This window comes from Monodon monoceros, unplaced genomic scaffold (genome assembly GCF_005190385.1).
Source record: "Monodon monoceros isolate NGI ecotype Baffin Bay Population unplaced genomic scaffold, NGI_Narwhal_1 Super_Scaffold_2, whole genome shotgun sequence".
Taxonomy (NCBI): domain Eukaryota; kingdom Metazoa; phylum Chordata; class Mammalia; order Artiodactyla; family Monodontidae; genus Monodon; species Monodon monoceros.
Window position 1 is genome coordinate 82558184 of NW_021703776.1, and position 27829 is coordinate 82586012.

At 39.4% G+C, this 27829-nt stretch overlaps 1 protein-coding gene across 10 annotated transcripts in view; it reads left to right on the forward strand.

Annotated features, from left to right (window-relative positions):
- The window catches only part of NRF1 (nuclear respiratory factor 1), a 139344-nt gene that overhangs the window by 65124 nt on the left and 46391 nt on the right, over positions 1 to 27829 (forward strand). For all 10 annotated transcript variants that reach the window (XR_003795188.1, XR_003795191.1, XR_003795190.1 and 7 more), the window contains exons 5-9: positions 7250 to 7390; positions 17482 to 17640; positions 18664 to 18861; positions 19912 to 20013; positions 26485 to 26642. Coding sequence is in view for 6 of the 10 variants with exons in the window: in XM_029233328.1 (XP_029089161.1) it covers positions 7250 to 7390; positions 17482 to 17640; positions 18664 to 18861; positions 19912 to 20013; positions 26485 to 26642 (758 nt within the window). In the remaining 4 variants the exon portion in view is untranslated. The remainder of the gene's footprint in view (positions 1 to 7249; positions 7391 to 17481; positions 17641 to 18663; positions 18862 to 19911; positions 20014 to 26484; positions 26643 to 27829) is intronic.

The window sequence follows — 27829 nt, forward strand, 5'->3', positions numbered from 1 at the left end:
TAGATAGGGCTGCTACACTGCCATTAAGCACGATGACATAGATCTTTCTAATATTTTCAGATGCTGATAATGAATTATTAAGTGAAGAAAACAGGTTAATAGAACCATACAGAATTTGATCCTACTTTAAAAGTAAATCTGCATTTTCTACATGTTTATGAGATTGCTGAGTGCAGAGGATTGTTGTAACTAACATTTGTATAGTAGAGCAGATTTATATTCTCAGTAGTCCTGACAGGAACCCTGAGATGTAGGTATTTATTTTGCAGATGAGAATACTAGCTCAGAGAGGTTAAGTGATTTTCCCAAGATTCCCCAATTTCTGAATAGTAGAGCCAGGGCCCAACATCTCCCATAGGTTTGTCTAGGATATTGAATATGGAGTTTCAAATTTAATCTCATTTTCTTAGTCTTTCCCCCACTCCTCTAAAGGGGGACAAATATACCTTCCAGTTCTTCCCAGTTCTGTGAAAGGTCAGTATGGTTGCTATAAGCAAGCACCCACTATAGCTACTGCTAGCTTCTTTCTGGGGAGGGAAAGAGGCAGTATAACGGTCATTATTCTGGTGCCACTGAACAGCAAAGGTCGCTTTCCCTTTCACTCCTCCTGGTCAGACCTGCAGAACCAAGAGAAGAGGCCAGAGAACCTTGGGGGTGAGTAAGTGATGAGGTGAAAGAGAGTAGGAAGTAAGAGAGAGAAACTTCATCTATATGTGCATATGTTTGTATGTAGTTTTTAAAGGAGAAAGTCATTTCCGTGTATATTGAAGATGCAAATAACACAAAACAGACATTATCAAAAATACTTTCAAAAGATTGACTGAAAGAGAATAGGAAAGAGAAAAATCTCCTCCTGGATATTTTAATAGCATCTCAAGTTCAGCAAAACTAAAGTCTTCTCCTCCCCAACCAAAGAAATTAATGTCTGTTTACAATATCTGTCCTCCTCATCCAGTTACTCAAGGCAGAAACCTAGAGCCATTTTGGCACCTCCCTCTCCTCTTCTCCACCCCACACCCCATCTATTACTTTGTTCTCCATTCACTTCCTAAATATCTCTGAAATTGGCCCACTTTCTCTGTTTCCATTGCCACGACCCGAGCTACCAATCTTGGTGTCCATCCAGTTCCCTTTTCGGTGGCAGGAGCCCTCTGCTTGACTCCCACCTGTCTCTAGCCTCATCTTGCCCCATTCCCCAGCTTCTCTCTCTACTCCAACCACAGTCTTTGTTCACTCCCTTGCTTCATCCCTCCACAAAGCTGTTGTGTATGCTCTTCCCTCTGATTTGCCCTCTCTTACCTCCTTCTTCACCTTATTAAACTTTGACTCATATTTAAGAACTCATCTCAGTTGACACTTCCTCTGTGAAGTCTTTCTGACCTCCCTGTGCAGATTAAAGCCCCTTGTTCTATCCAAGACTCTCACAGCGCCTCTGAGCACTTATTATAGATGCTTTATTATTTACCGATTTGTGTGATTATTTGATTAATGTCTGTCCCCAGCTAGATTGTGAGCTCTTAAGGTGGCAGGGACTGGATCTACTTTATTCTCCATTGTGCTCCCAGTGCAAGCACTGTGCCTGCCATGAACAGTTCCTCAATGATATTTGTTGAATGAATGAAGCATCCTAAACGTTTGGCAGCACTCAGAAATTCAGAATGCAGATTTGGTTTCTAAATTCTGATCCTGCATTGGATCAAAATTGAGATCTTGAGAAGTAAAGATCTATTAAGTTAGATTGTGTCATCTTTTATAGTACTTGTCCCAGTTTGTAATTACACATTTATTTTTGTGATTATTTTTGTGTTTGTCTTCTCCACTAGATTGGAATATATACAACAATGGGGCACTGTGACTGACAACTTTGCTTACCATTTTGTCCCCAGCCCTTTCCTTAGCACAGTGCCTAGCATACAAATGAATAATAAATATTTTTTGGATGGAGAAGCTACTGGTTCAGAGATTACATATGCCATGTCTATATATGTAACATGGGGGTAGTGAAATAACTTAAAATTAGGCAAACTCTCAGAAAGGGCCTTTGACTATGATGGAGAATGAGAGTTCCTTAACCTAGAAACTTAAGATTTCTCTAAGCTGCTTGGGATCTACTACCTTCAGATCTAATGTCCTCTGCAGTTTAAAACTTTTGTCTTTTTAAGCCTCTGCTCTTTAAAACAAAGCAAGTTAAAAGACCTCCAGAATAATTCCATTGAATGTTTTGGTCTTTTTGAGTATAATTCTTAGTGAATGAAGGTGTGGCTCCCATAGTAAAACACAGAGTTATCAACATTTAGACAGGCTAATTCAATCCTGCCCATGGGTTGATGTTAACTAGAGTGGGCATATGTAGCTAAAAACTTCCCTTTTGTGAAAACTCTGTTTAGGCTTTGATTTCTTGAGTGGTTTCCCACATTGATTTTTCCTATATGTGGCTCAGTGTCCTCATGTGTGAAATAAGGATAATACCAACCTCACTGGGGAGCAGTAGAAATTAATTAAAGTTTATTATCATTCCCCTATATGTAATGTTTACAGAGAACTGGCATGAAAGGCATTGGCAAATGGTAGATTTTAAAGTTGCTGTGCCCTAAGGACATTGTCTTGGTGGCTTACTGCCTTATCACATACTTTTATGAGCTTTGTAGAATAGGCCTAGAAAAATTTTATTGAGGGACAGAGAGAATTTCCATCTTTTTTCAGAAGAACCATGGGAGTTTCTGAAGGTGGAGCTCTTTCCTCAGAGTCAATAATCCATAGCATTTAGATGGGGTTGCTCTGGGTATGACTAACCAGTTCTAAGGTACAGATATTAGTCACAGTCACAGAAGCAAGAGGTAGCTCTGGGGTTATCACCAGCTTCTTTGAAGTCATCCTTCTGCCTTTGTTTAATTCCACCTTTCCAATACTCTCATGATTTCTTGTTTTAAGTCATTCACTTATTTAGATAGGTTTTTAAAAAATGGCTTCAAGTTACATGAAATGTGGAAGCATATTTAAAAAGTAGTAAAGGAAAAGCCCTATTGTTTGTTTATTAACTTATTCAACAAATAACTAACACTGTTAATACAAAGTACGAGATAAGGATTCCATCCATCTAACTCCTTTGAGGTTTCAAGGTTCAAAGTAGGGATCCAGGGGGCAAGGGGAAAACTTGAGATCTGGACTGAGGCAGGAGAGGGAAGAGGCTGACATTGGGACTGAAGAGAGAACAGAATGAAGCCAACAGATTTCATGGGCCACAGCGTGTGGCCTGGCTGTGTGCCAGGCATGCTTCAGGATCACAGGTCTGAAGGCAGCTTTGCACTTGAGCATCTCTTTGTTATATACCTCAGATGACAATGTATTTTTAATCTCAGAGGGGCTCATAGGTAAAAAAATATTAAAAATCTTTTTTGAGACCTTCCTGAAGATTACTCTTTTATCCAGAAAAGCTTGGAGTATGCAAAATAATTATATCTTGTCTGGGACTGTTTTTGCAACCTCACTAAAGGCCCATTGACCTTACGGTTGTAGCAGCCAATTCCTAAATCCTCAACAAGCGTGTTCTGTGCCCAGAACTCTAATGGCTCCTGTAAACACCCTAAACGCTCTCATCTCTGTTAATTATGAGGATGTTTGTTAATGTATTATCTGTACATGTCTGAATATGTGAAATGTTTCATAATATATATTTTAAAAATAAACAAAAGGCCTGGTTCCTGTGCTCAGTGATTTCATAACACTAGTTGTGTACAGTGTAGCCTGGAAATAACATGTAAGTGACACATGATTATTTGAATCTGTAGAAGTTTAAAGGAGTAAGATAATTATGGCAAGAACACTTGGGAAGTTTTCTCAGAGAAAGTGGAAGTTGAGTTGGGCCTTGAAAGGTGGATAATATTTGGATAGGAAGCAGAATTAAAGACCCAGAGACAAAAGAACTTGCTAGATGCAGAAGTTAGTGAGGAGGATGGCCAGCTAAAGAGGGAGGATGGTGAGCAAAGCTGCCCAGTAGGACTCTGGGTTTTGCGCTGGGAACTCAGGAGGATGCTGTTCACGTAGTTCTCAGAGCTGGGCATGCACAGCTGTACGTGGTGGCCCTGGTGGAGAGTATTGGGAAAGTAGGGAATGATCAGAACAGTTGAAATGCAAGACTGAGAAGTTTGGACTTCATCCTATAAGAAGTGGGGAACTGTAGGAGTATTTTTGAGAAAAAAGATAAATGATAGTGAAGTGGCTGAACATATAGGCTTTGAAGCTACGTAAAAATTAGTTTGATTTTCTGCTGTATTCCTATATACTAGCTATATAATTTGGGGAAGTTACTTAAGCCTGAATTTTCTTATCTGCAAAACGGGTATAATGGTAGTTTCTTTATAGAATTATGTGAGAATTAATTGAATAATGTATGCAGTGCATGACACATAGCAAGTGTTCAGTAAATGGTATTTGATTATAATTTATCAGTGTTTCAGAAATTTTAAATGGCAGCAGTATAGAGGATGAATTGGGGGAGGAGAGATTGGTAGGCAGACCAGCTGATTTTGTTTTTAAGTGGTTTTTAACTTTAATTGTGAAACAAGTTAGTTGACAGCGACATATTGGTGTGAAGTGACAAAGGCTTTAGCTGTGGTTTTTGGAATAGAAGGTGGAAGTTGGAAAACAAACAAACCTGTATTTCATCATATCTCTGATACCATCAGTTATAAGATGCACCATTATTTATGTAGCACCAAAAAAAGAAAAAATGACAAACTCTGACACAATGCTTATTATCACTTAGAATTTTTATTTTATACTTATTGAAAGAGTTCTTTCAGGCTTACTTAGATACAGATTTTAATCATACTGCTTTTGTAAATACATAAAAAGGAAAATGTAAGTGAAATAAATTTCCTATTTCTAAATTTTTTTTTAGCTATTCCTAAAACTTTTTCACACAGTCCAATTCTTCTGGATTACTTCTTGTTTCAGAGTCATCATTGTATGTGTGGTTTCATGTAATATTGTCCCCTGTGCCATCAAGAGCATGGGTGGTGCTTCATTTCTTTAAAAAGAGCTCTACTGTTGTCTCTGAGACTTTTTCCAAGCTGCAACAAGTTTGATGCTGGTGCTTTTTGGTCTTACCAGAGGATCACTGGGGAAGTTATCAGACAACAGCCAAGACTCACATTCCTTTCTGAAATGGTGCTAAATGGTTTGTTGATTTTAAAGGCCAGGGATTACAGTCATGCCTCCAGGGATAACAGCCATGTTCACATATGTGCAGTCAGTGACTGCTATGCCCCATAACACCTGGTCTACAGCAATTTTAACATGTATTCCAATTTCAGAGGAATGATAAATGTGGTGGTGGTGGGGTTCATCTCAGGATTGATAGATCAGGTAGAATTGAAGCCCTAGCTTTTTAATTCTGGGCAAGTTAGTTAACTTTACTAAGCAGACTTAGAAATACTGTGTTCACCTGAAGTTGTAAATTACTCTGAGGGATGCTTTACCAGCTTCTTTTTTTTTTTTTTTAATCAAGATTTCTTAAAGGAATTATATAGCACGGGTAAGTTTAGCAAAATGCCTGGATCTGAATTCCTAGAATTCTGCTGACCCATACAAATGGCTGAAATTGTTTCAAACTAGCTAATAATGTAATAATAGTAATAATCTAATGATTTTTTGTTTTTGAATGCCAGGTGTTTCTGCACAATGAAATTTACCCTTATATTATTTTCATTCCCTCCTACTATGGGAGTACATACTAATATAGTGATTTAACCTGATACATTAAAGCTCAAAGACCATAGACTAGGCTTACTCGGTTTTTCTGTGAGTTGGTAGTGTAAAAACTCGACTTAGGATATAGAAACCTAGAAATCAGAAAATATGTATCCTTAAAGATGCCATGGCAACACAGCTGTTTAGTTACAATAAATATATCAGCAGTAATTTTTGAAACTTTCTCTTTTATTGGAAACCAGGATAAAACTGAATCTCTAGAGATAATAATGATTCTACATGTTTGCACTATTTTTCTTTCATCACTTTTATTGTTGATCTATTTGGAAAACTCTGTAAAAGTTGTACATCGTAGCCAACAATAATTTTTACTTTTCCATATGCTTGAGGTTGAGTATGGGAATCTTTCTCTTTTAATCTTCATAGTGAGATATTTATAAGGAAGCGTGTGGTGATTGGAGTTCAGTCCACTTAGCAGAAAACCCAGGACTCAAACATTGTCATAACTTCTGGGTAAACCTCATTTTCTCTTACCCTTGTTTTCTAAGATAATGGCCTGAGCCCTGAAAGCAAGTTAATTTTCTATCCCATCTTGTCACATTTCTATAATTCCATGGCTTCTTTGTTATCCCCAAAGGTATCCTCATCCCCCTTGTGTATTCTTGTAAGTGAATAAACCCATTATTGGTGGTGGTAGGATCCAGTGTCTCTCTGCCATTTCTGCTCATGATAGAAGAATGTGTACCTGTGCAATGTGCTGCTGTTAAGTTCTGGGTTTTGAGAGACCTTTCACTGGCAGTGGAAGGAATGGAGTCAGAGTAACAGCATCTGCTTCAGACCTGGGCTTGTCAGAGTTACACAGACGCATCATGGGTTTGAAGTTCACCTCTGTCACCAGGGAGTACCAGAAAGGAGGAGGACTTGACCTGTGGTGCTCTCTCTGGCCCTGGGCCTTACTGATAGTGACACCTATGACACCCAGCTAGTTTTTTTCTCTGATGCCTTTCAGTGGAGCCTCTTGTACACTTGAATCTCCTGTTTGCTTGGCAGTCTAGCTTTGTAGGAAAGTAACGGCATAGGAAAGTTTCAAATAAGTTTCTTAGAGTTTCAGGGACATAAGTCCTCAGTGATCTTGAAAATGATTTTGGTAATTAACTGCCACAGCTAGGTTTTATCAAATGGCCTGGGAAATGCAGAATAATGAATGCCATTCCTGTTAGATCTGGAACAGGTGTTGGGGCCAGCATTTACGGAGAAAAGGTGATTTTAACTGAGGAGCGGTATTTCTGTAAAAGATTTTTCCTCTGGCTTCTTTCTACAATTGTTACCTGTAATTTCATCATCTTTTCATTTAATTCTGTACAATGTGATGTCTTTGGGGCCAGCGGGTATTTTTATCTGCTAGCTGTGGACATGTTTGTTCTTAGGGCTCTGCAATGGCTGAGGGAGGCCCGCCCCACCCACTCTCTGGTTGCTTGGCACCAACCCTCCCTGGTTGTTGGGCATCTTGTTTACTTCTGCCCTTAATTCCCTGCAGGTCCGTAAGTACAAGAGCATGATCCTGGAAGACCTGGAGTCTGCCCTGGCAGAGCACGCCCCTGCGCCACAGGAGGTTAACTCAGAGCTGCCGCCTCTCACCATCGATGGAATTCCAGTCTCTGTGGACAAAATGACTCAGGTAAGGGGCAGGGAGTGAGGTGGCACAGGTGTGGGCGGGCCTCAGATCACTTTTTTTAGTTTTGTCCTCAGTGATATACCACCAGAGTGAGACACAGGCTGGAGTCGGATAGTGAAACAGTAGCAGCCTTGGGAAAGAAAATGTAGTGCCAGGAGAATGCTCCAGCCAAGGGCGTGGATGTGGTCTTCTACTTCTATTGGCAGTTTTTTCCTTTCACTTGGGCCCTTGGGTTAGATAAAGAAACTTTTAGCTGGAGTTGGTTTGGACAGGAGACTGTCAGGACTTTGATGAATCACAATCAGGGGGACAAGTAAACTTTCAGTCTCTTTTGGGCTGAGCTGCTCCTCTTTCCATATAACTTCTGAATACCACCACACTATTGCCAAGGAAGGCTCACTGCTCCAGGGAATAAGAATGGAAAACTCAGAAGGACACCCTCCTGAGTCATTGCTTTCCTCCTCTCCCTTTGAGAGGGGAAGTCAAAATATACTCAGCCTGATGAATCAACATACCTCAGGGATTTTGCTGAGACTGTCCCTTATAAGTTTTTTAGCTTTAAAAGTGATAGCTTGATCGAGATCAAATGCCTTTTTTATAACATCTTTCTACCTTATTTCTTTATTAATACTTCTAGCTTTAAATTCAGTTGTGAGTTTTCTTTCCTTATCTTGTTCAGACTTCCAGCAGCATTTAACATAGTTGATTACTCCTTCCTTCTAAAAATACTTTCTTCTCTTGGTTTCTGTACCCCACCCTCTCCTGAATACCCTCCTGCCTCACCGGGCACTCCCTCTCAGCTCTGTGCTGGCTCCTCTTCCTCTTCTCACCTGATCAATATTGGCAAGTCCCAGGGCTCTATCTGTAGTTTTTCTCCAAGTAATCTCATCCTGTCCTGTGAGCTTTATATCCCATCCGTATGCTATCTGTACCCCGGCTTATACCACTGTTAGATCTCCAGTACCTAACATGCCTGAAACAGAACCTTTGACTGCCCCCACTCTCCACTTCAAATGTGTTCCTCCCCTAGTATTCCTCATATCAGCTGATGGCACCACGGTCCATCTGGTTGCTCAAGTCCCAGCATAGGAGTATCCTTGGTTTTGCCCTCACTCCCCCACAAACCTCACCTAATTCATTAGCAAGTCATGTCATTTCATGTCTGAAATGTATTCTGAATCTGACCATTCTTCTCAGTTCCCATCACCACCCTTGCCCAAGCCTTTAGCATCTCATGCATGGACTGTTTACATGATCAGTTCTATTGATCTCCTTTCTACTGCAGTCCACGCTCTACAGAGCCACCAGAGATTTTTTTAAAAACTTAAATCAGGTAATATCACCCTCTTGTTTAAGCCCTTTAATGGCTTTCCACTATTCCTAGAATCAAATTAGACTCTGCCATGGCCTCTGAGACCCTATATTAACCTGGCCTCTTTCAACCTCATTTCTCATTCTTCCCCTCAGTCACTGTGCTCTGGCCACACTCACCCTCTTTCTTCCTGTCAAACACTCCAAGCTCTTTCTTTTACTTTTTCTATTTCCTCTGCCTGAAACATTGTTTTCCCAACTCATTGCATGATTGACCTTATCTTATTCAAAGTCTAACTCAGATATCACCTCCTGAGACAAGCCTTTCTTGATTATCCCATCTAATGAAGCTTTCTCCTCACCACCAAGTTACAGCCTAATACATCCCCTATTTTATTGTCTTTGTAACACTTACCACTACCTGAAATTATCTTATTAACATTTATACTTCTGTGTGGTCTGTCTCTTCAGCTAGAATTGAGAGTAAGGGCTTAGTTCTGTTCTTCACTGCTGTCCAGTACAGCTGCCTGGCACCAGATAATATCTGTATTCTAAATGCAGCTGGCCCTCCGTATCCGTGGGCTCTGCATCTGTGGATTCAACTAGCCTCGGATTAAAAATATTGGGGGGAAAATATTGCAGAAAGTTCCAAAAAGCAAAACTTTTGTTTTGCTTTTTGTCCAATGCTTTGTTTTGTCCAATGATTTTTTAATGTTCCAGTGAAGATGTCAACTCTTTTCTCTCTCTCTCTTATTTTTCTCTTCTGTAGCTACTGTGTATTGGAAGGCACAACACTAAGTTCTTTACAGGAGTATCTCATTTAAACCTTGCTCTCCAATGTGAGAGAGAGAGAGAGAGAGTGTGTGTGTGTGTGTGTGTGTGTGTGTGTAATTTCTATTATAGTCAAGGAAGAAGAGCTCAGATATGGTCTGTAGCCATAAAGGACAACGTAAGTTTAAGTGGACACCAATTCTAGAGTTGAAACCATATGGATAATTCATGACTTCCTTGAAGTGATAAAATTCCAGAATTATAAAAGTGCCCTGGAATAGAGATGGACTTTGGGTTAACCAGACGGCTCTGTTAATCATCTTACCTGCACTGAATGCTATGGAGATAGCTAATGTTTCTATTGATGACCTTAATTTACAAGTATAATACCATATACAGTCCTAAGATGAGTTGTGAATCATCCAAAGAGAATAAATTATATTCAATATTGTTCTAAAGTTATGTGTCCCATTATTTTAATTCTTTACAAATTAGGAAGTTAGCTGGAAGATCTAGTCTTTAAATCCCTGTTCTACTACATAGTAGCCTTGGTTCTCAGTTTCATCTTATGAAAGTGAGAATAATACCTGCCTTCCTACCTTATGGAGTTGGAGGAAGAAAAAATGAGATGTTATATTGGAAAGTACTTTGAAAACTAAGGAATCACACAAAGGTATTATTACTAATTATTAATACTAGTTATATACGTTACCTATATTAACTTTTGAATAATCTGAACATACCATTTCTCACCCATTTTTCACTTAGAGAAAGTTAATGAACCTAGATTTTTTTTTTTTTTTTTTTTTTTTGCTCAGCAGTGAAGTGGCCAATACAGGTCATAATGTATTAAAAAACTGAGGCACAAAGAGAGGAAGCAACCTATGAAGCAAGCTAGTGACAAACAAATAGAACTTAGGGTGGAGTCCATATTGGCAGTGCTTTCTTCTGCCTCTCTCTCTCCTCCTGCCCCCATTACTCTCTCTCCCTCTTTTTTTCAATGAAACTATACTGCCATCATCGCTCAGACTGAGTATCTCTGGTAATCTACACCGGACAGTTACTGTTGTAAAAGAATTTCTTGACTTGCTCCAGCAACTGTCAAAATTGTCTTTTGCAACAGGTTGAAGTTACATATAACATAGTATCTTAAATTCTGTGTGAGCTGAATGTCCTGATTCTTTCAGGAAGCAGCTCTGTAGTTGTGGTTTTTGTTGTGTTTTGCTTGTTGGTTTTTGGTTTTGATAAAAGTGTAATTCTATACGAGTAAATAAAATGTTTACCTGAAAAGCTTCTGTTTTTACTATTATAAATATATCTTGATTCTGAGAAAGTCTTTTTTGGTGTATGTGGTAAAAAACACATAGCTCTGCAGTATTTTTAGTGAAAAAATGAAAACTTGAATTTCTAGGCACCTTTAAGAATAGTGGCTAGTGGCTAGAACTTATCCCATTTCTGTCTGCCTCTTTTGTGTAAGAATTGAAGGAGGTTGAGAAAAGGCTTAGGAGAAGAAATCATTAATATGGTATAGATTCTGCAATCGCATTTACAATGAAATAATGAAGTCATCTTTTTCAGAGATTTTGAAAGCCAGGTCAGCAAAATTTTCTTGGATACTTCAGACCAGAGACCAGAGGATGGGCTAAATTGTGCTTCTCAAACTTCAATATGCATAGGAATCACCTGAGAGTCTTGTTTGTTTAAATGCAGATTGTGAATCAGTAGGACTGGAGTGGGACCTGAGATTCTGCCTTCTAACTTCTAGGTGATGCCAATGCTGCCGACTCACAGACTACACTTTTTTGTTTTTTTTTTAACCTCTCTATTGGAGTATAATTGCTTTACAATGGTGTGTTAGTTTCTGCTTTATAACAAAGTGAATCAGCTGTACATATACATATATCCCCATATCTCCTCCCTCTTGCGTCTCCCTCCCACCCTCCCTATCCCACCCCTCTAGGTGGTTACAGAGCACTGAGCTGATCTCCCTGTGCCATGCGACTGCTTCCCACTAGCTATCTGTTTTACATGTGGTAGTGTATATAAGTCCATGCCGCTCTCTCACTTCGTCCCAGCTTACCCTTCCCCCTCCCCATGTCCTCAAGTCCATTCTCTACGACAGACTACATTTTGAGTTAAAGGACTTGAATTGTTTCTTATAGAGTCTTTAAGCAATAATTATGATTTTGCTAGTGGAAAATCAGTTATGTTCTTTACCACATTTGAGTCCTATGGGAGTCTCTTGTTCTTGGGAGGTTGTTAATCTTTTTGGACTTTGTGTTAGAAGAGATCCAGGCAAAGAATATAATTATAGAAAAAATATCTCTGGAAAGACCAGTCCGGTATTACTGGTTAAAATCCACTCCTTTTCCCCCTCTCCCTTTCCTCTCCTCCCTTGAACTTATTGCCCTCCTGTTACTCTCACTGGGGCAATCTTCGTTGCTTTAATATTCCCTTGGAGTGATGATGCAACAGGATAGAAATTCTTTACAAGTTTTCAGGGGAAACCTTCAGAAGCACTCAACACAGCGACTGTTTCTTTGAAAGAAATTATTCACAGGGATTGACATGTTTTACTTAGAAAACATTCATCAGTTATCAGTTTAGGTTTTTTGAGTATTGTTTTGTTTTGAAAAAGCATAGATCTGGCCTCTTCTACCTAAAGAGTAGAAAATTATGCTAAGTGAAATATACCAAACACAAGGGACAAATATTTTGTGATTCCACTTACATGAGGTATCTAGAATGAGCAAATTCATAAAGACAAAGTAGAATAGATGTTACCAGCGGTTGGGGGAAGTAGAAATGGGGAATTATTGTTTAATAGGTACAGAGTTTTTGTTTGATGATGAATTCATTCTGGAAATAGTGTTGATGGTTGTACAACATTGTGAATGTACTTAGTGCCACTGAATTGTACATTGTAAAAGGGTAAATTTCATGTTATGTATATTTTACTACAATTAAAAAAATTTTTTTTAAAGAAGAAGGGCTGGATAAAAAGTATTTAAATTAGTTCAGTGGTCCTTAAACTGGCTGCGCAGTAGAACCACCTGGGGAACTTAAAATCCTAGTGCCCAGGCCACACTCCAGACCAATTAAGTCAGAATCTTTGGGGATGAGATATAGGCTTCTGCAGTGTTTAAACTCCCCGGGCAATTCCAGTGTGCAGCCAACTTTGAGAACCACTGTTGTAGATCACAGTTCCCAGCTGTTTCTCCTACTGTTGTGTCAGAATCTATGTGCAGAGTAGGCTTTTCTTACTGTCAGAAATGATCAAAAAATGTTGATGTATATGATGCCATTCCACATTTTGTAAATTTTAGGTAAGCAGGATGAGATTAAGGGAATATAATAGAACGCAGCATATTTTGAGAGTAAAATAATTGAGGGGTATATTCAGGAATACCAAGAGCAGGGAGCACGCATATAAATTCCATATTCAGGACAGAACTAGATTAGGGAAAAGTAGTTGCATATTATATGACAGAATATCTAGAACAGATTAATATTTCTTTCAAATTAATAAGAAAATTAGAAAAATAAGCAAAGCATTACGAACAGTTGTAAAAAGGAAAAATAGTCAGTAAACATAAAAAGAGTCTCAGCCTCACTAGTAATGAAAATTAAATCATTTCCCTAACATCCGATGAGCCAAAATAAGAAAGCAGGGTAATTAAAAAATGTGAAGGCGACCCCTGGGGCTGCACGTGAACCCCCAGGCGCCCTGTGGCCTCGAGGCAGCCAGCAGGCAGGGGTCAGGACCTGCCCCAGCCTAGAGGCTGTGGACAATATACAGGTGACAGAGCTATGCTCTCATTTCCTTTTGGAAGCAAAATGAAGGAAAAACATGAAAACAAATTAAAGATTTAAAGCCTTTTTTTTTTTTTTTAACGTGTGAAGGGAGGTTTTGAAATAATGGGTATTGTTCTGTACCATTGGTGGGAATAGGATTGACAAAGTCTTTTAGGAGGACAGTTAGGCAGTATCTATTAAAATGTTAAAATGCATATACACTTTAACCAGCAATTCCACTTTTCTGCTACAGAAATACTCACAGGTGTGTTCAAAGAAGCATGTACAAGCACTGTAAACAACCTAAAAGTTTACCAATAGGAGAATGGTTAAATAAAACGGAAAAATCTGTACTGTGGATACTAAGCAACTGTTTCTTTAAAAATGAGATTATTCCAGTTGTACTACCGTGAGAAGATCTCTGTGGCAAAATGTTGAGTAGAAAAAGTTATACTAAAATATGTGAATACGTGTGTCTTCTTTCATCACATAAAACTGCCTTTCCAGCATGTATTTATGTAAATACATAGAATTTGGCCTGTACGAAAGGATGTTCATCAAATTGATGCCTCTGGACAGGTGACTAGATTGGGGAAGGGTAGATCAAAAGAGAGCTTTGACTTCATCTGTGTTATTTAAATTTTTATACAGAAGAGTACAACTAGGATAAGTAGCAGAAACTGACTAATCTGAGACTCCTTCAAAGAGAAGGTGGAAATTTTAAGAGCATTTTGATTAACGGGAGGGAGACAGTGTAATGGGTAGATGGGGTATGGAGATAGAGAAGCAGAAGTGTTGGCTTGAGAGAGGAGTGTCTTCATTGGCTGTCTCTTGAATTCTCTAATTTTATCTTTCCTTCCAAACTTGTTCTTCCCATGTTTCTATGGGAATGTGTTTTATGGGAAAATGCGATTAAGAGAAACCAGTGTTTCTGCTAGCACTACTACCGAACATGGGGATATAGGATTGGTGTTTCTAGTAAGGAAAGCCACTTTCATTATCTCTATGAACAGAGGTCAGTGGTACAAATAATTACCAAAAGTGAGCAAAAAAATCATTTTGCTTTTATTTTCTAATGCCCTTTAAATATCCATTTGAGTATGATTGGGACTGTCAACCTGGAAGTTCATAATTTTAAATTACAGTTATGAAGCCACAGTCCGAAAATTCTTCACTTTTCCTTCCCTGCTACATTGCTGTTTTCCTGTAGGGTATAGAAAACATCACCTTTCAATGTGGTTTGATTTTAGCTACCTTCTCTTTAAATCTGTTACATATTCTCTGATCTCTTCAGTAGATATGGAGTTGGCAAACATTTTGCTTTGAAAGGCCGTTTCTTGGTTACTGAACCTAAATGGACATCTGGAGCCTCAAAATTCCTCATCTCGGGTACATGCAGAGCAAAGAGAGAGGAAATGGGAGGAGAAGGGTACTTGGGAATATATAAGGATAAAGCATTGTTGGACAGCAAAGTAACAAAATTTACAAGTGGAAAATTTCTAGCATAGTAAGAAATATTGTTTCATTTTGGCCAGATTAAAACTTTCAGTTTTAGAAAATCTTTTTTTTAAACCATCTGTGATTTCCACATAATCTTTACTATTGGTTGCCACTGGCATGAATTTAATATCTTTTTTCTTTGCTGAATGTGCCCTGGAAGGAGTGGTATTTTCTACTCTCTGCTGGTTTGAGGTGGGCTTACTGACCACGCCAGGCAGTTGAAGCCCATCTAGAGCCCTAAATTAGAATGAGAGGCTGGGAAAGCTTGTTGCAGCCCAATTAAAGGATAGCCGGAGAGGATAGGCTTTACCTTTGCTGATCCTGTTGATTGTCTCCCCTGCGGATTAAAGACAAACCTTCCTTAACAAGCGCATTGAGTAGCTTGGGTTTCCAAAACTCTCCAGGACCAGTAATTAATCCAACTGGTAATGAGAGCACAGTGCTGAATTCTGGAAAGGAATCATTTAACTCTTTCTATACTGGACAGCTCATTTACCCTTATTAATATCCCTTTATTAGCACTAGTTATTTGGGACAGTATGAAAATAGTCTGGTGGAAAATTGCTTCTTTCAGTGAAGTCACATTATCTTTGCACTTAAAAGCAAAGATTGTCCTTCATCTCTAAACTGTGCAGTCTTGAAAAGTTAACTTTTGTAGTAGAAAGTGCTTTTTGCCTCTTGTTTGATGTAGGGGCAAATTTTGTACAGTTGATAGTTAGTACTTTAAAAAGCTAAGATCTGACTCTGAATTAGAACTTATTAATTTCACTCTGGGCCCATTTTTTTAACTTAATGAGGTTTTTTGCCTGTGGAAGTAACCTTTCCTTTGTGCTGCTTCCGTTTCTCCTGCCTCTCATATTAGCCTCTACTGTCTTCTTTCTGGGGCTTTGAAACATTTCCCATCCAGAAATTCTAGCACATAAAACATCTTTTAAAAACTTTCATTTTTTGTTAGTTTAGAGTTATTTGGCCTTCTTATTTCATTATCTCCTCACTCTGCTGGGCGTGGATATAAAGAACTCTCCTTTTGGAGAGTGGTAATGGGATTAAAAGAAAGAGGAAGACTTATAAAAGTCTGCGGTATGAGTTTATTTTGTTTATGCATCTGAGAAAGCTATTATTTCTTTATATGAAGAAATATAAATATTGTGTGTGAGGACTAAGCCTTTTCCTTCTCTATATAACTGAGGCTAGAAAAAGACACTCCCAGGAAGCCAGGATAAAGGGAAAAATGACTTTGAGATGCACTTTCTTAAAATAACTGAAGAAGTGACCTCATGAGCCAGCTGATAGCCTGGGTTTGCAAATGGATGCATTTCTGTTAGCCTGCTGCTTGATGCCACAGAGCCAAATATATAACGGAGTGTATAATACCCTATCCTGCAGGCAGGGGACTGTCTGGGAGATGGGGGGTACTTAGAAGGAGGTGAAATGGCAGGCTTGGGGCAAGAATTAACGATGTAAGTACAGTCAGCAAGAACTATCTTTATTAGGTAAACATTACTGATTTGGTTTCATGCTTCCCTGTTATGTACTAATTTCTGTCATCTTCTGGTAAAATAGTATTTAAATGAGAACACTTGATATTTAAATAGGCTCTTTAATACAAGTTTTGCTGTACTCATTATCTCATTAATACTTAAGTATTGCCATTTCTATTTTTTTTCTTTCTCTATTTTACGGCTACAAGCCCGTGTCCTTGCGTGTGACTCATGCTAAAATTGTCCTCTCCTTTTGGTCTTAAGAGGCACTATGAGTGTGTTCTTAGATGAAGGATGCTGCTTATCTCTGGTATACTGTAGACCACCAGGTTCAAAGGAAAGCAGTAGGTCTGAGGAGGAAGACTATAACTTGATAAACTGCTTCTCTTGCCAAAAATCATTGTCAGAAATTGAGAATATTCACAAAGTAGGCTCCCCTTCTCCCCCAGTATACACACACAGCGTGGTTACCATGCCAGGAGATAAAGAAAGGTAGTTGTTTCTGTGGTTTAACATCTGTCTGGTCTGGATTTGATTTGTAAAATAAATTTGAATGAAATTCATTAAGATCAACACATGCTTCATTACGTATATCTATATGTCAGACTCATAGACATTGGACTATCTTACTAGAAACTTTTTAGAAGAGTTTTAGGGTTATTTTCCCTTTTTATTAAGTAAAGCCCATTTATTTTCATATATTTTGTGACCAATCATGTTACCAAACTCTCATTGTTTATAGTAGTTTTTTCATTTTATTCTCTGGGGATTTCCAGATACACAGTCATACCATTTACAAACAGTGGTGATTTTATCTGTTCGTCACCTCTTGTTTCTCTCATCTAATTGTTCTGATTACTACCTCCAGAACAACATGTTGAAGGCATGTTGACCTTGACACCATAAATGCATGGACGTTCTAGAAGGGAAATAAGCTATAGCATCAATAGTACCTTAGGGGGCGGAAATCAAACATGGGGGCAGATATTCTTGATCTTATAGGAGCAAGTGTATGAAATACAGCTTAAGATGTACTTTACCGACATATGTATAATTCTCCATCACCCATGGAGCTATAGTGACCTATGAGAAACAGACGGTTCTCACAGTCACATTTTGGGGCTCTCCATAACCCTCCAGGAAGGCTCTCTTTTATAATCTTAGAATTTGTTGGGAGGCACAAACACATCCCAGACGTCTTTCATGACTACTGATGACCACACTCTTGTTTTCCAGGCCCAGCTTCGGGCGTTTATTCCAGAGATGCTGAAGTACTCCACAGGTCGGGGAAAACCAGGCTGGGGTAAAGAAAGCTGCAAGCCCATCTGGTGGCCTGAAGATATCCCATGGGCAAACGTTCGGAGCGATGTCCGCACAGAAGAGCAAAAGCAGAGGGTGAGGGTTCCTCTGGCCTGAGTTTCCTATTGCTTTTCCATTCTGAATCAACCACCTCATTTTTGTTATTCTACTTCTTATGCTATAAAGTCTAAAAACATTTGTGTAATAGTCAAACCTATCCCCCAAAAGAGGTTTGATATTCTCTGATTTATAGCCTTTCCCATTCATCACTCCATCACTGTAAAGACTTGGGATGGCTCTGTGAATTTACACTTCTCTCTACATAGTTGCCTTTTGGAGCAGTTTTAATTTTATAAGGTGCTTGGAAAAACTAACGAAACTTGAAGTAAAAGGTATTAATCACTTTGAAGACTTGAAATGTCCTTATTTCTGATTAGCAAGCATCACTGTTGAAAATGTAAATATAGAGAGATGTGAAGTTAGTGAAGTCTGCTGATAATGAAACTTATTTTAAAAAAGAAGAAAGACTAAACCAGGTGTCCTCCCTTACTTGTTCTGCATATTCATTTTTTTCAGTTAGCTTTAAAAATCTACTGAGGATCTCAAATAAAGGGACTTCCCTGGTGGTCCAGTGGTTAAGACTCCACACTGCCAATGCAAGGGGCCCGGGTTCGATCCCTGGTCAGGGAACTAGGTCCCTCATGCTGCAACTAAGAGCCCACATGCCACAACTGAAGATCCCACATGCTGCAACGAAGATCCCGCGTGCCGCAACAGCAGACCCGGCACAACCAAATAAATAAATAAATATTTTTTAAAATCTTAAATAAAATTCTTGACGAAAGAGTAACCTTCTTCTGTGAGAAGTTTAACAGTTGGCCTCAGGAAAACACAAAAGTTAAACCCGACTTTGATCAGGAAGGAAACCAGTGTGAAATTGTTGGTACTTGGTGCTGAATTTCTTTATGTCCAAATCGGTCTGTGGGAAATAATCCTGAGAGAGTTACTCCATGCAAGTTTGGTTTGGTTTGATAAATAAGCAGCTGCTTATTCCACAGTAGAACTGAATAACCAACATTCTTTGTGACTTAATGTGCTTTTCTGGTCTTTTGATGACAGGTTTCATGGACCCAGGCACTACGGACCATAGTTAAAAACTGTTATAAACAGCATGGGCGGGAGGACCTTTTGTATGCTTTTGAAGATCAGCAAACACAAACACAGGCCACAACCACACACAGTATAGCCCATCTTGTACCATCACAGACTGTAGTCCAGACCTTTAGTAACCCTGATGGCACTGTCTCGCTTATCCAGGTGAGTAAACCTTCTGGTTACCAGATTGTGATTTCTGAGGCAGATCAGTGGGCACCTCACCTCAGACTGGAGAAAGTTGTCTTTTTTTTTTTTTTTTTTAATTTATTTATTTTTGGCTGCGTTGGGTCTTCATTGCTGTGTGCTGGCTTTCTGTAGTTGCAGCGAGTGGGGGCTACTCTTTGTTGTGGTGCGTGGGCTTCTCATTGTGGTGGCTTCTCTTGTTGCAGAGCATGGGCTCTAGGCGCACGGGCTTCAGTAGTTGTGGCACGTGGGCTCAGTAATTGTGGCTCGCATGCTCTAGAGCACAGGCTCAGTAGTTGTGGCACGTGGGCTCAGTAGTTGTGGCTTGTGGGCTCTAGAGCTCAGGCTCAGTAGTTGTGGCACACGGACTTAGTTGCTCTGTGGCATATGGGATCTTCCCAGACCAGGTCTCAAACCCGTGTCCCCTGCATTGGCAGGCGGATTCTTAACCACTGCACCACCAGGAAAGCCCAAGAAAGTTGTCTTTATATAAATTCTTGTATTAATTTTATACAGCTCCCCAAGATCTTCCTACCTGAACTCTATTTTTTGAATAATATTTTAAATTGTTTGCATTTTGCTAAATACAAAGCTATAGATAGCATTTCTAGACATTTCCAAATCAAAGCACTGTAAAAATGGCTTCTTTTTTTTTTTTTACCATTTCACTCTCTCAGTGGCCAGGAAATATTCCTTCTGAGTTACCACTTCTGAGGTGAAACGTAATTTGTTGGTAGATAGAGGGAGCGTCTAAAATTCAGATTGGGGAGAGAGTAGAAAGTTGGTTGACTGACACTGGGCACCAATGATGAAACATGATGGCTTCTCATAGTGACTTATATGGTTGAAGTAAAACTCTGAAACTCATGTTAGTGTCTGAGATGTGATTTTAGTAATTCATTTCATATTACAAGGCATATTAGTCATTACCTCTGCTGAATTTGGGATTATCTGAATCTTAACTTCTGAGTAAAGGAGAGGTTGAAGGATCCATCCACTGACACATCACTTTCCATATTTTTTCTTTAGGTTGGTACAGGGGCAACAGTAGCCACATTGGCTGATGCTTCAGAATTGCCAACCACAGTCACTGTTGCCCAAGTGAATTATTCTGCTGTGGCTGATGGAGAGGTAAGAAAGGATTCTGTCTGTTTCCACTTAAATACTCAAATGTATAGGTGAGGGAGAGGGAGGGTCCAGAAGATGAAGAGACTGTAAGTAGCCTACACGTCTGTAGCATTGTTTTATTTAAACCGTTTAAGACATCACACCATGTCAGTTTTGTGAAGTAGCTTACTCTGTGTATGTTAATTATAACAATCAAAATTTATGGATCCTTATGATTCAGGCATAACTGTCAGGAACTTACAATTGTATATTTGTAACATAGGATTTAGTACTTTTAAGCTGTGAATCCCAAAGAATTTAATCTTTGGACTTTATGAAAAAAATTAGATCATTAAAACTAAAGCTGACTAAAACATTCTTTGAAGGGGTATATATATTTGTAAATCAGTAGACATGATTTATTGCATTTTAAATGAGCCTTTGAAAAGACTTCACAAGAAAGTCCTTTCCTGGGAATTCCCTGGAGGCCCAGTGGTTAGGACTCGGCCATAGCGCTTTCACTGCTGTGGCCTGAGTTCAATCCCTGGTCAGGGAACTAAGATCCCACAAGCTGCGTGGCACGGCCAGAAAAAAAAAAAAAAAAAAAAAAAAGGAACAGGAAAATCCTTCCCTATCAAAACTGAGATAATTATGGGATGTTAACTTAAAGGAAGGTAGCTAACCTTTATTGACACTCGGTAAACTAAGCACTCCTCAACCCTAGGAAGTATAGGTTCTGTTATCATCTTTGCTTTATACATGATGAAACTGAAAGGTTAGGTGACTTGCCCAAAGGCACAGTGTAAGTGTTGAAGCTGGGTAACGCAATTAGAAAAATGTTGTCTAAGCTCTGAGCCATTAGTGAAGTTCAGGAAAGGGTTCATTAAGTCACTGTGGACTTTTCCCCTAAAGGTTATACTTCTGAAATTTGAAAAATAGTCAACAAATGTCAAAGAGCAATATCAGAAATAAAGCTGAAAATATTATCTCACCCTTGTTCAAAACCATGGAATATTTCCACTCAGAACACCACAAAATCACTGTCATTTGTGCATCTCAGGAAAGGGAGAGAACTGATACAGGGTCATGGCTAGCAAGGTGAAGAGAAATACAGCAGGCTCCTGTCAGCCAGCATGTGTTGAGCCTCCCGCTGTGCTGCAGTTGAGGTGTTAGATATGTAGCGCTGATTTACACAGGAACCCTGCTCTCAGGGAGAGAGAAGCATCTGCATAAATGAACTGTGGTTCCTGCTGTCAGAGAGGCTGCAAAGTGGTCTGTAGCTTCAAGAGAGAGTGTTTCCAGTGAGGGAGCCTGGGAAGGTTTGGGGCAGGAGCTACCCTTTGCTGTTCCAGTATAGAATGGTAGAAGTCAACAGATTTACTTTTAAAGGTATATAAACATCATGAAAGAGAATGGATTAGCTGAGGGGAAAATTCGTCAGTCCCCAAACACTAAAACTAGAGGACAGACACTCCTTGAAGTGTGAAAGAGGTAGCAAAGACAGTGGTGGGTACATTTATGGGATTTGTTACTTTTTACTTTTTGACTCAGTCAAAGTTATTTAGGCATCTCCCTACTGAATGTTTCCTGGGTACTCTTTTAAAGAAGGTAACTTTGAGTTGCTTAAACACTTCTCTAGAGACTAATTCTTTGAAACCCATTTTACAGAATAACTTCACACAACCAATGTATCCAAAAGTTCATGGAAAATATGAAGGATACAAAAATCTTAGTCACATATCTGTGGCTTTTCCAGCACACTGATGTCGTTTTAAAGTCATCGTGTGGAAGTGTGTGCATGATATATACAAATAACCTGTTGGTTGATACCCAGATTCAGTCAGATTAAAAAAATTCTAACCCCACACTTACAATGAAACAAAAATATGAAGAAAAGAAGCATAGGTTATCTCAGAAAGTGGCAAAATGTTTTAGAATCTATAGTTTGCTTCTATGTGCCTTCTGATTAGATGTTGACATGGTTGTCAGCATCTTAGTTTTGAGCCATGAGGACTGTAAGTAGAATATCTCACTGACTTGGGACAGATAAGACCATATCAAGCCAACAAAGCATTGCATCAGGTGCCTCAGTGGAAACATCCTACTGCCTGTATGTAGCATTGTTTCTCCAAGGAACAGAAAGTTATTTACAAAAATAAACAATACCTATACTTCTGGAAGTTTTAAGGTTATTTTGTTATCCTAGCCTTGCCAGTGAGAGCTCTTACATTAGATCATACTGCATTTAACATCCAGTTAGTTGCAATTGGTTACATTTTTAAGAAGGACCTTCTGTGGGCCTGTCTCTTCTGGTAATAAAGTGGTCTCCCAACTCTGAGTACCCTGTGTGCTGAGAATATCGAATAATCTGAGTAGTTATAAAGAAACCAAAAGAATCTCTAACCTGATGCAACTTAAAACTAATTAGGGACACAGAACAAATTACATAAACATTTAGAAATGAATAAGGAAAGAATTTCAAAATAATATGAAATAAACTATATATATTGATTTCAAAATACACAATTTCCATTTTGATGGCATATTTACAGTACAAATGGATTTGAGAATTCTGTGGTAAGACCACCAGTTGGTATGGGTGATATTAATTGCATTATGTGTCAGAAAAATTGAAATTTGAAAGAGAAACGATATCTGATAATAGTAGGACATGTGCTTCTGTTAGAAGAAGAAACCAAAGTACAGAGACATTAGAGACATGAATTTTAAACTGAACCATCAACACATGTAACAGTTTTGAAGTAGCACGGCTTATTTTAGGTGGGTTTTTTTTGAATATCAGTTTATGAATATCAATTGAATATCAGTTTATTTGAAATATAGGTATGCTGAAGAGCAAGTAGGGAGATCTGAATAAAGGAACATGTTCTTCATCTATCCATTAAGTACATGCTTTCTGAACCCTGTGCCAGACACTATGTATACTATAGGTAGAGGAGAGTAAAGACCATTCTTGGGCTTCCCTGGTGGCGCAGTGGTTGAGAGTCCGCCTGCCGATGCAGGGGACACGGGTTCGTGCCCCGGTCCGGGAAGATCCCACATGCCGCGGAGCGGATGGGCCCGTGAGCCATGGCCGCTGAGCCTGCGCGTCCGGAGCCTGTGCTCCGCAACGGGAGAGGCCACAACAGTGAGAGGCCCGCGTACTGAAAAAAAAAAAAAAAAAAAAAAAACCATTCTTGCTCTTAAGGAGCACATAGGTAGGTGGTAGAGAAAAACACATCAGGGAAAATGGCAATCAGATAAGGATCTAGTAGAAGCAAGCCCAGGGTACTGTGGAACCCAGAGGAGAGGTCCTGAGCCTTGGACTATAGGGAGTTGTCTTTAAGTGGAGTTGTCTTGGCTCTAATCTCACCTGAGCTCAGACTAGAGGGGTGAACAGGAAGCAAAGGATGGGAGTTGTGTTCCTCTCAAAGGGAGCATCACATGCAGTGCATCACAGTGTGAAAGTGTGGAAAAGCCAAGGTGGTTCACGGTAGCCAGAGAGACAAGGACAGCCACAGTTTGAAGGGCCTCACTGTAGTGGGTCTCTCTCAGAAAAGCACAGAAGCTAACTGTACATCCTCTGAATATCTTTCCCTTCTAGAGTTTGTGGCCTTTCTCTGGGACATGGTGACATCCAGGCATAGATAACCACACAGTGGCTCCCAAAAGATGGAAAGGGAGCACAGCAAGAGCTCAAGCAAACACAACTCTAAAGCACTGAGACTCAAGAATAGGAAATTCCAAAGAAGCGTTAACACCTAAGCTGATTTATTTATTACCTGTCATTACTCTGAATAGAAATCTCTTCATCTGCTTCTTCCCACTTCTCCACCCTTTACCACCATCCATTAATCTTTTGTGCCACAAATTTAACTTCCTTAAAGTATACTGTGTATGGCAACATTCTAATACCATTTTCACTACAAATATAGCTGTAACCGAATGTATATGTATTAAGTTGCTGCCGTAGAGTATGAGTACTTGAGAGAGCTGCACTAGGCCATACTCAGCAATGGGATGGGCAGAAATATAGAGGGGCAGATCTGGAAAGAGGAAAATGCTACAGGGCTGGCCAGCTTCAGCTGGTGTTCTGAGTGGAATCATCAACCATCTATGGATTGGCAGTGTAACTTGCCATCTAAAGTGGCGTTGTTTGCAGTGATGCTTATTGGAATAATGAGATCAAAGAGGTAATACCTTAAGAAGCAAGAGTTTCGTGAATTCCTGAGTGGGCAACTTTGCAGCTCTACAGGAAGGAAGTAGGGTATCTCTGGCTCTTAATGTTGGGCCCTGAAGGCTTGCTGGCACAGCCCACTGTCTATAAGAACTCAGGGCAAATACTAATGTAGCTCAAAGGAATGTCTCATTCTCTGGGGAGCTTTTGACAAACATTTGGAGGAGCACTGTGACAATCCAAGTATAGCAATAGAGCCAAAGCGGGAGGCATTTTATTTTATTTTATTTTAAATTTTGTTTATTTTATTTTTGGCTGTGTTGTGTCTTCGTTGCTGTGCATGGGCCTTCTCTAGTTGCGGTGGGCGGAGCCATTCTTCGTTGTGGTACGCGGGCTTCTCATTGCGGTGGCTTCTCTTGCTTGTGGAGCACGGGCTCTAGGCGCGTGGGCTTCAGTAGTTGTGACACGTGGGCTCAGTATTGTGGCTCGTGGGCTCAAGAGCGCAGGCTCAGTAGTTGTGGGGCTTGGGCTTAGTTGCTCCGCGGCAGGTGGGATCTTCCTGGACCAGGGCTCGAACCTGTGTCCCCTGCATTGGCAGGTGGATTCTTAACCATTGCGCCACCAGGGAAGTCCCGCCGGAGGCATTTTAAGTATCTGTGTCTCCTAGAGCTTGTGACACTTTCTTTGGGACACAGTAACATGAAGGCACAAGTTTACCACTCACTGGGCCCCAGAAAGAGCTCCAGCAAACACAGCTAACATCCTGAGACCTGAGTCTGTAGAAATAGTATACGTGAGCTGCTTGATTTATCACCTACCGTATTTTAGAATAAAAACTGCTTTCACTACCCCTGTTGCTTTTTGGTTTTGGGTGGAGGGGTGGGGGCGGGGGGCGAGGGGATACTTAACCAGTATTTATTGAGCAAAATGGACTGAAGTAGCTAGATTCAGGTATCCAGGACTGAAAAAAAATCTCTAAATGGCAAAGCATTATACTAAAGTCAGTGGTTCTCAACCCGGGGCAACCCCTGTACCCCTCAGAGAGGACATTTGGCAATGTCTGGAGATATTTTTGATTATCATGACTGTGGAGGATGTATTAGCATCTACCGGGTAGAAACCAAGGATGCTGCTAAACATCCTACAATCCACAGGACAGACCTCACAACAAAGAATTATTTAACCCAAAATGTTAATAGTGCTATTGTTGAGAAACCCTGTTCTAGATCTAGAAAAGCTGAATTCTAATCTACTCTATATAACCAGATAGTATGTTTTTGTTTGTTTGTTTTGTTGCTTGTTTCGTTTCTTCATAATTCCTCCCCAGTAAAAGAAAAGCAGGTTTTGCTACATTAAAAAAATTGTTTACTGAATTTGGCAGTTTCCATCAAAAATAAAAATACAAAATAATTTTGATATATAATTCCACTTCTAGGAATTTACTCAGTAAGTAGACTCACATAAACTATACAAAGTAGTGTATAACGATATTCATCACAGTACTGTTTGTAATAGCAAAACACTGGAAACTACCTAAATGCCCATTAAAAGATGTCTGGTTAAGTAAATCATGGTGTATCCATATAATATAATGCTTATGCAGCCATTATTATGAATCATGAATGAGTGAAGCAGTTTGATACATTCCAAAGTAAAATCATTTCAGAGCTGTATTGTTTATGAAAAAAAGCAAGGTACAAAAAGCATGTAGCAAGTACTGCCATTTTTCTTGAGTGTGTGTATGTGTATGTGTAAATATGCTTGCATATCAAGAGAATATCCCTGCAAAGATGCATGAGAAATAGAGAAATAGGTAACAACAGTGGCCTTTGGGTAAAGGGTCTGGAGTACTGGCATTATATTCCCTTTGGTACAGTTTGAATTTTTTTAGAATTATACTTATGATTTATTCAGAAACTTTTAATTTTAGAATAGGTACTATATTGATATGACTCAGATATTTCAAAATTTATGTAAAAGGATGCAATGGAAAATCTTCTTTCTGCCTTCTATCCAACCTATTCCCACAACTCCTCCCTCTGCACACACTGAGGAAAATATTTTCAATGGTTTCTTTTGTGTTCTTCCAGAGTCTCTTTACGCAAATATAAGCAAATTCAAATATATATTCTAATACCCCCCTTTTTAACACCAAAGATATGCTAAAAACCCTGTTCTATATGTTGTAATTCATGTTAATTTAAAAGTATGTATGTATTTGGCTGAGCACATAGCAGTTTTTTAGAAAAATGACTTTTAAAAATCATAATCCTTTTGTGAGTTTTATTTTTTAACTATCATGTCCTTTTCTGCCTCAGGTGGAACAAAATTGGGCCACGTTACAAGGAGGTGAGATGACCATCCAGACGACACAAGCATCAGAGGCTACCCAGGCAGTGGCATCATTGGCAGAGGCTGCAGTGGCAGCTTCTCAGGAGATGCAGCAGGGAGCCACAGTCACCATGGCACTCAACAGGTGGAGGCAGGGGTGGGCGATAAAAGAGGAGGTCGAATCTGTCCCTGTATACAGATGTAAAGAGAAATGTTGTACCTCAGTTTGTCACAATTGGCATTTGGAACTTAATACTCTTAACCCATAGGATACTGTAAGTTGTTTTATAATCAGCCCTCACCTACTGCATTCCCATCCTATCCCATCCCCAGCAACCAGTCCAGCCCGACTTCCAGCTCAAGCCTTCTGGTCAAGGGACATGGGTCCCTTTTGCTTTATCCTATTCTGTGCTCCTTAACAGACCAAAAGCAGCAAGATGTAAGTACTTTGTGTTTTTAAAGGGACCAAAGGATGTAATAAAAAATCAAGAAGCTTCAGGATTGATTTTCCTTTTATCCTACTAAGAAACTGCTTTTTGTTATGGCTATTAATCCATGTTTTAGCTGGTCAGGAGCTGACTTTACTGACTTTCAGGAAGTTTGTTTCCCTTGCTTATCAGTGACTTCGAAATAAAATAAGTTTTGGATTATTGGGAGAAACTGAATTTTTTTTCTTCAGATATGTTTAGGAAGGATACTGCAGAATGGAATACTCTAGTAAGAGGTAATTTCCAAAACTAAATTGTTTTGTTCCGTGCTTGGTTCCTTCTATTCGTTGTTGACAGAAAAAAATCATCCCCATATTATTCTTCTTCTTGTTCATTGCTTACACAATTTTATTTTCAATGGACCCAGACCTTTTAACTAATGGTTAAGAGTGTGTGCTTTGAAGCCAGGCTACTTGGGTTTGAATCCCAGCTAGTAATCACTTACTAGCTGTTTGACCTTGGGTGATTTACTTGAGCTCAATGCCAAGGCTTTCCTCTATGTAAAATGGTGGGGGTGGGGTAAAAACAGTGCCTACTTTGTAGGAGTGCTGTGAGAATGGGAAAAGTCAATGCATGTGAAATCCTTAGTTCAGTGCCCAGCATATGGTAAGGTTGCTGTTAACATTATGTGCAGCAGCTGTTAGCCTCAAATAGTCTTTGAACTCTTGCGACATGCCAGCACTGTACTGGGTAAGGCTGTAAATAAAGAATGCTCTAAGATATAATGTCTGCCTTAAAAGAAATCATACTGCGAATGGGGAGATTGATTTAAGTAAAACACTTAGCAAACATATTACTCAGAGTGTAATTTACTGTCCAAGTGTATGGTGTAGACTATGAACAT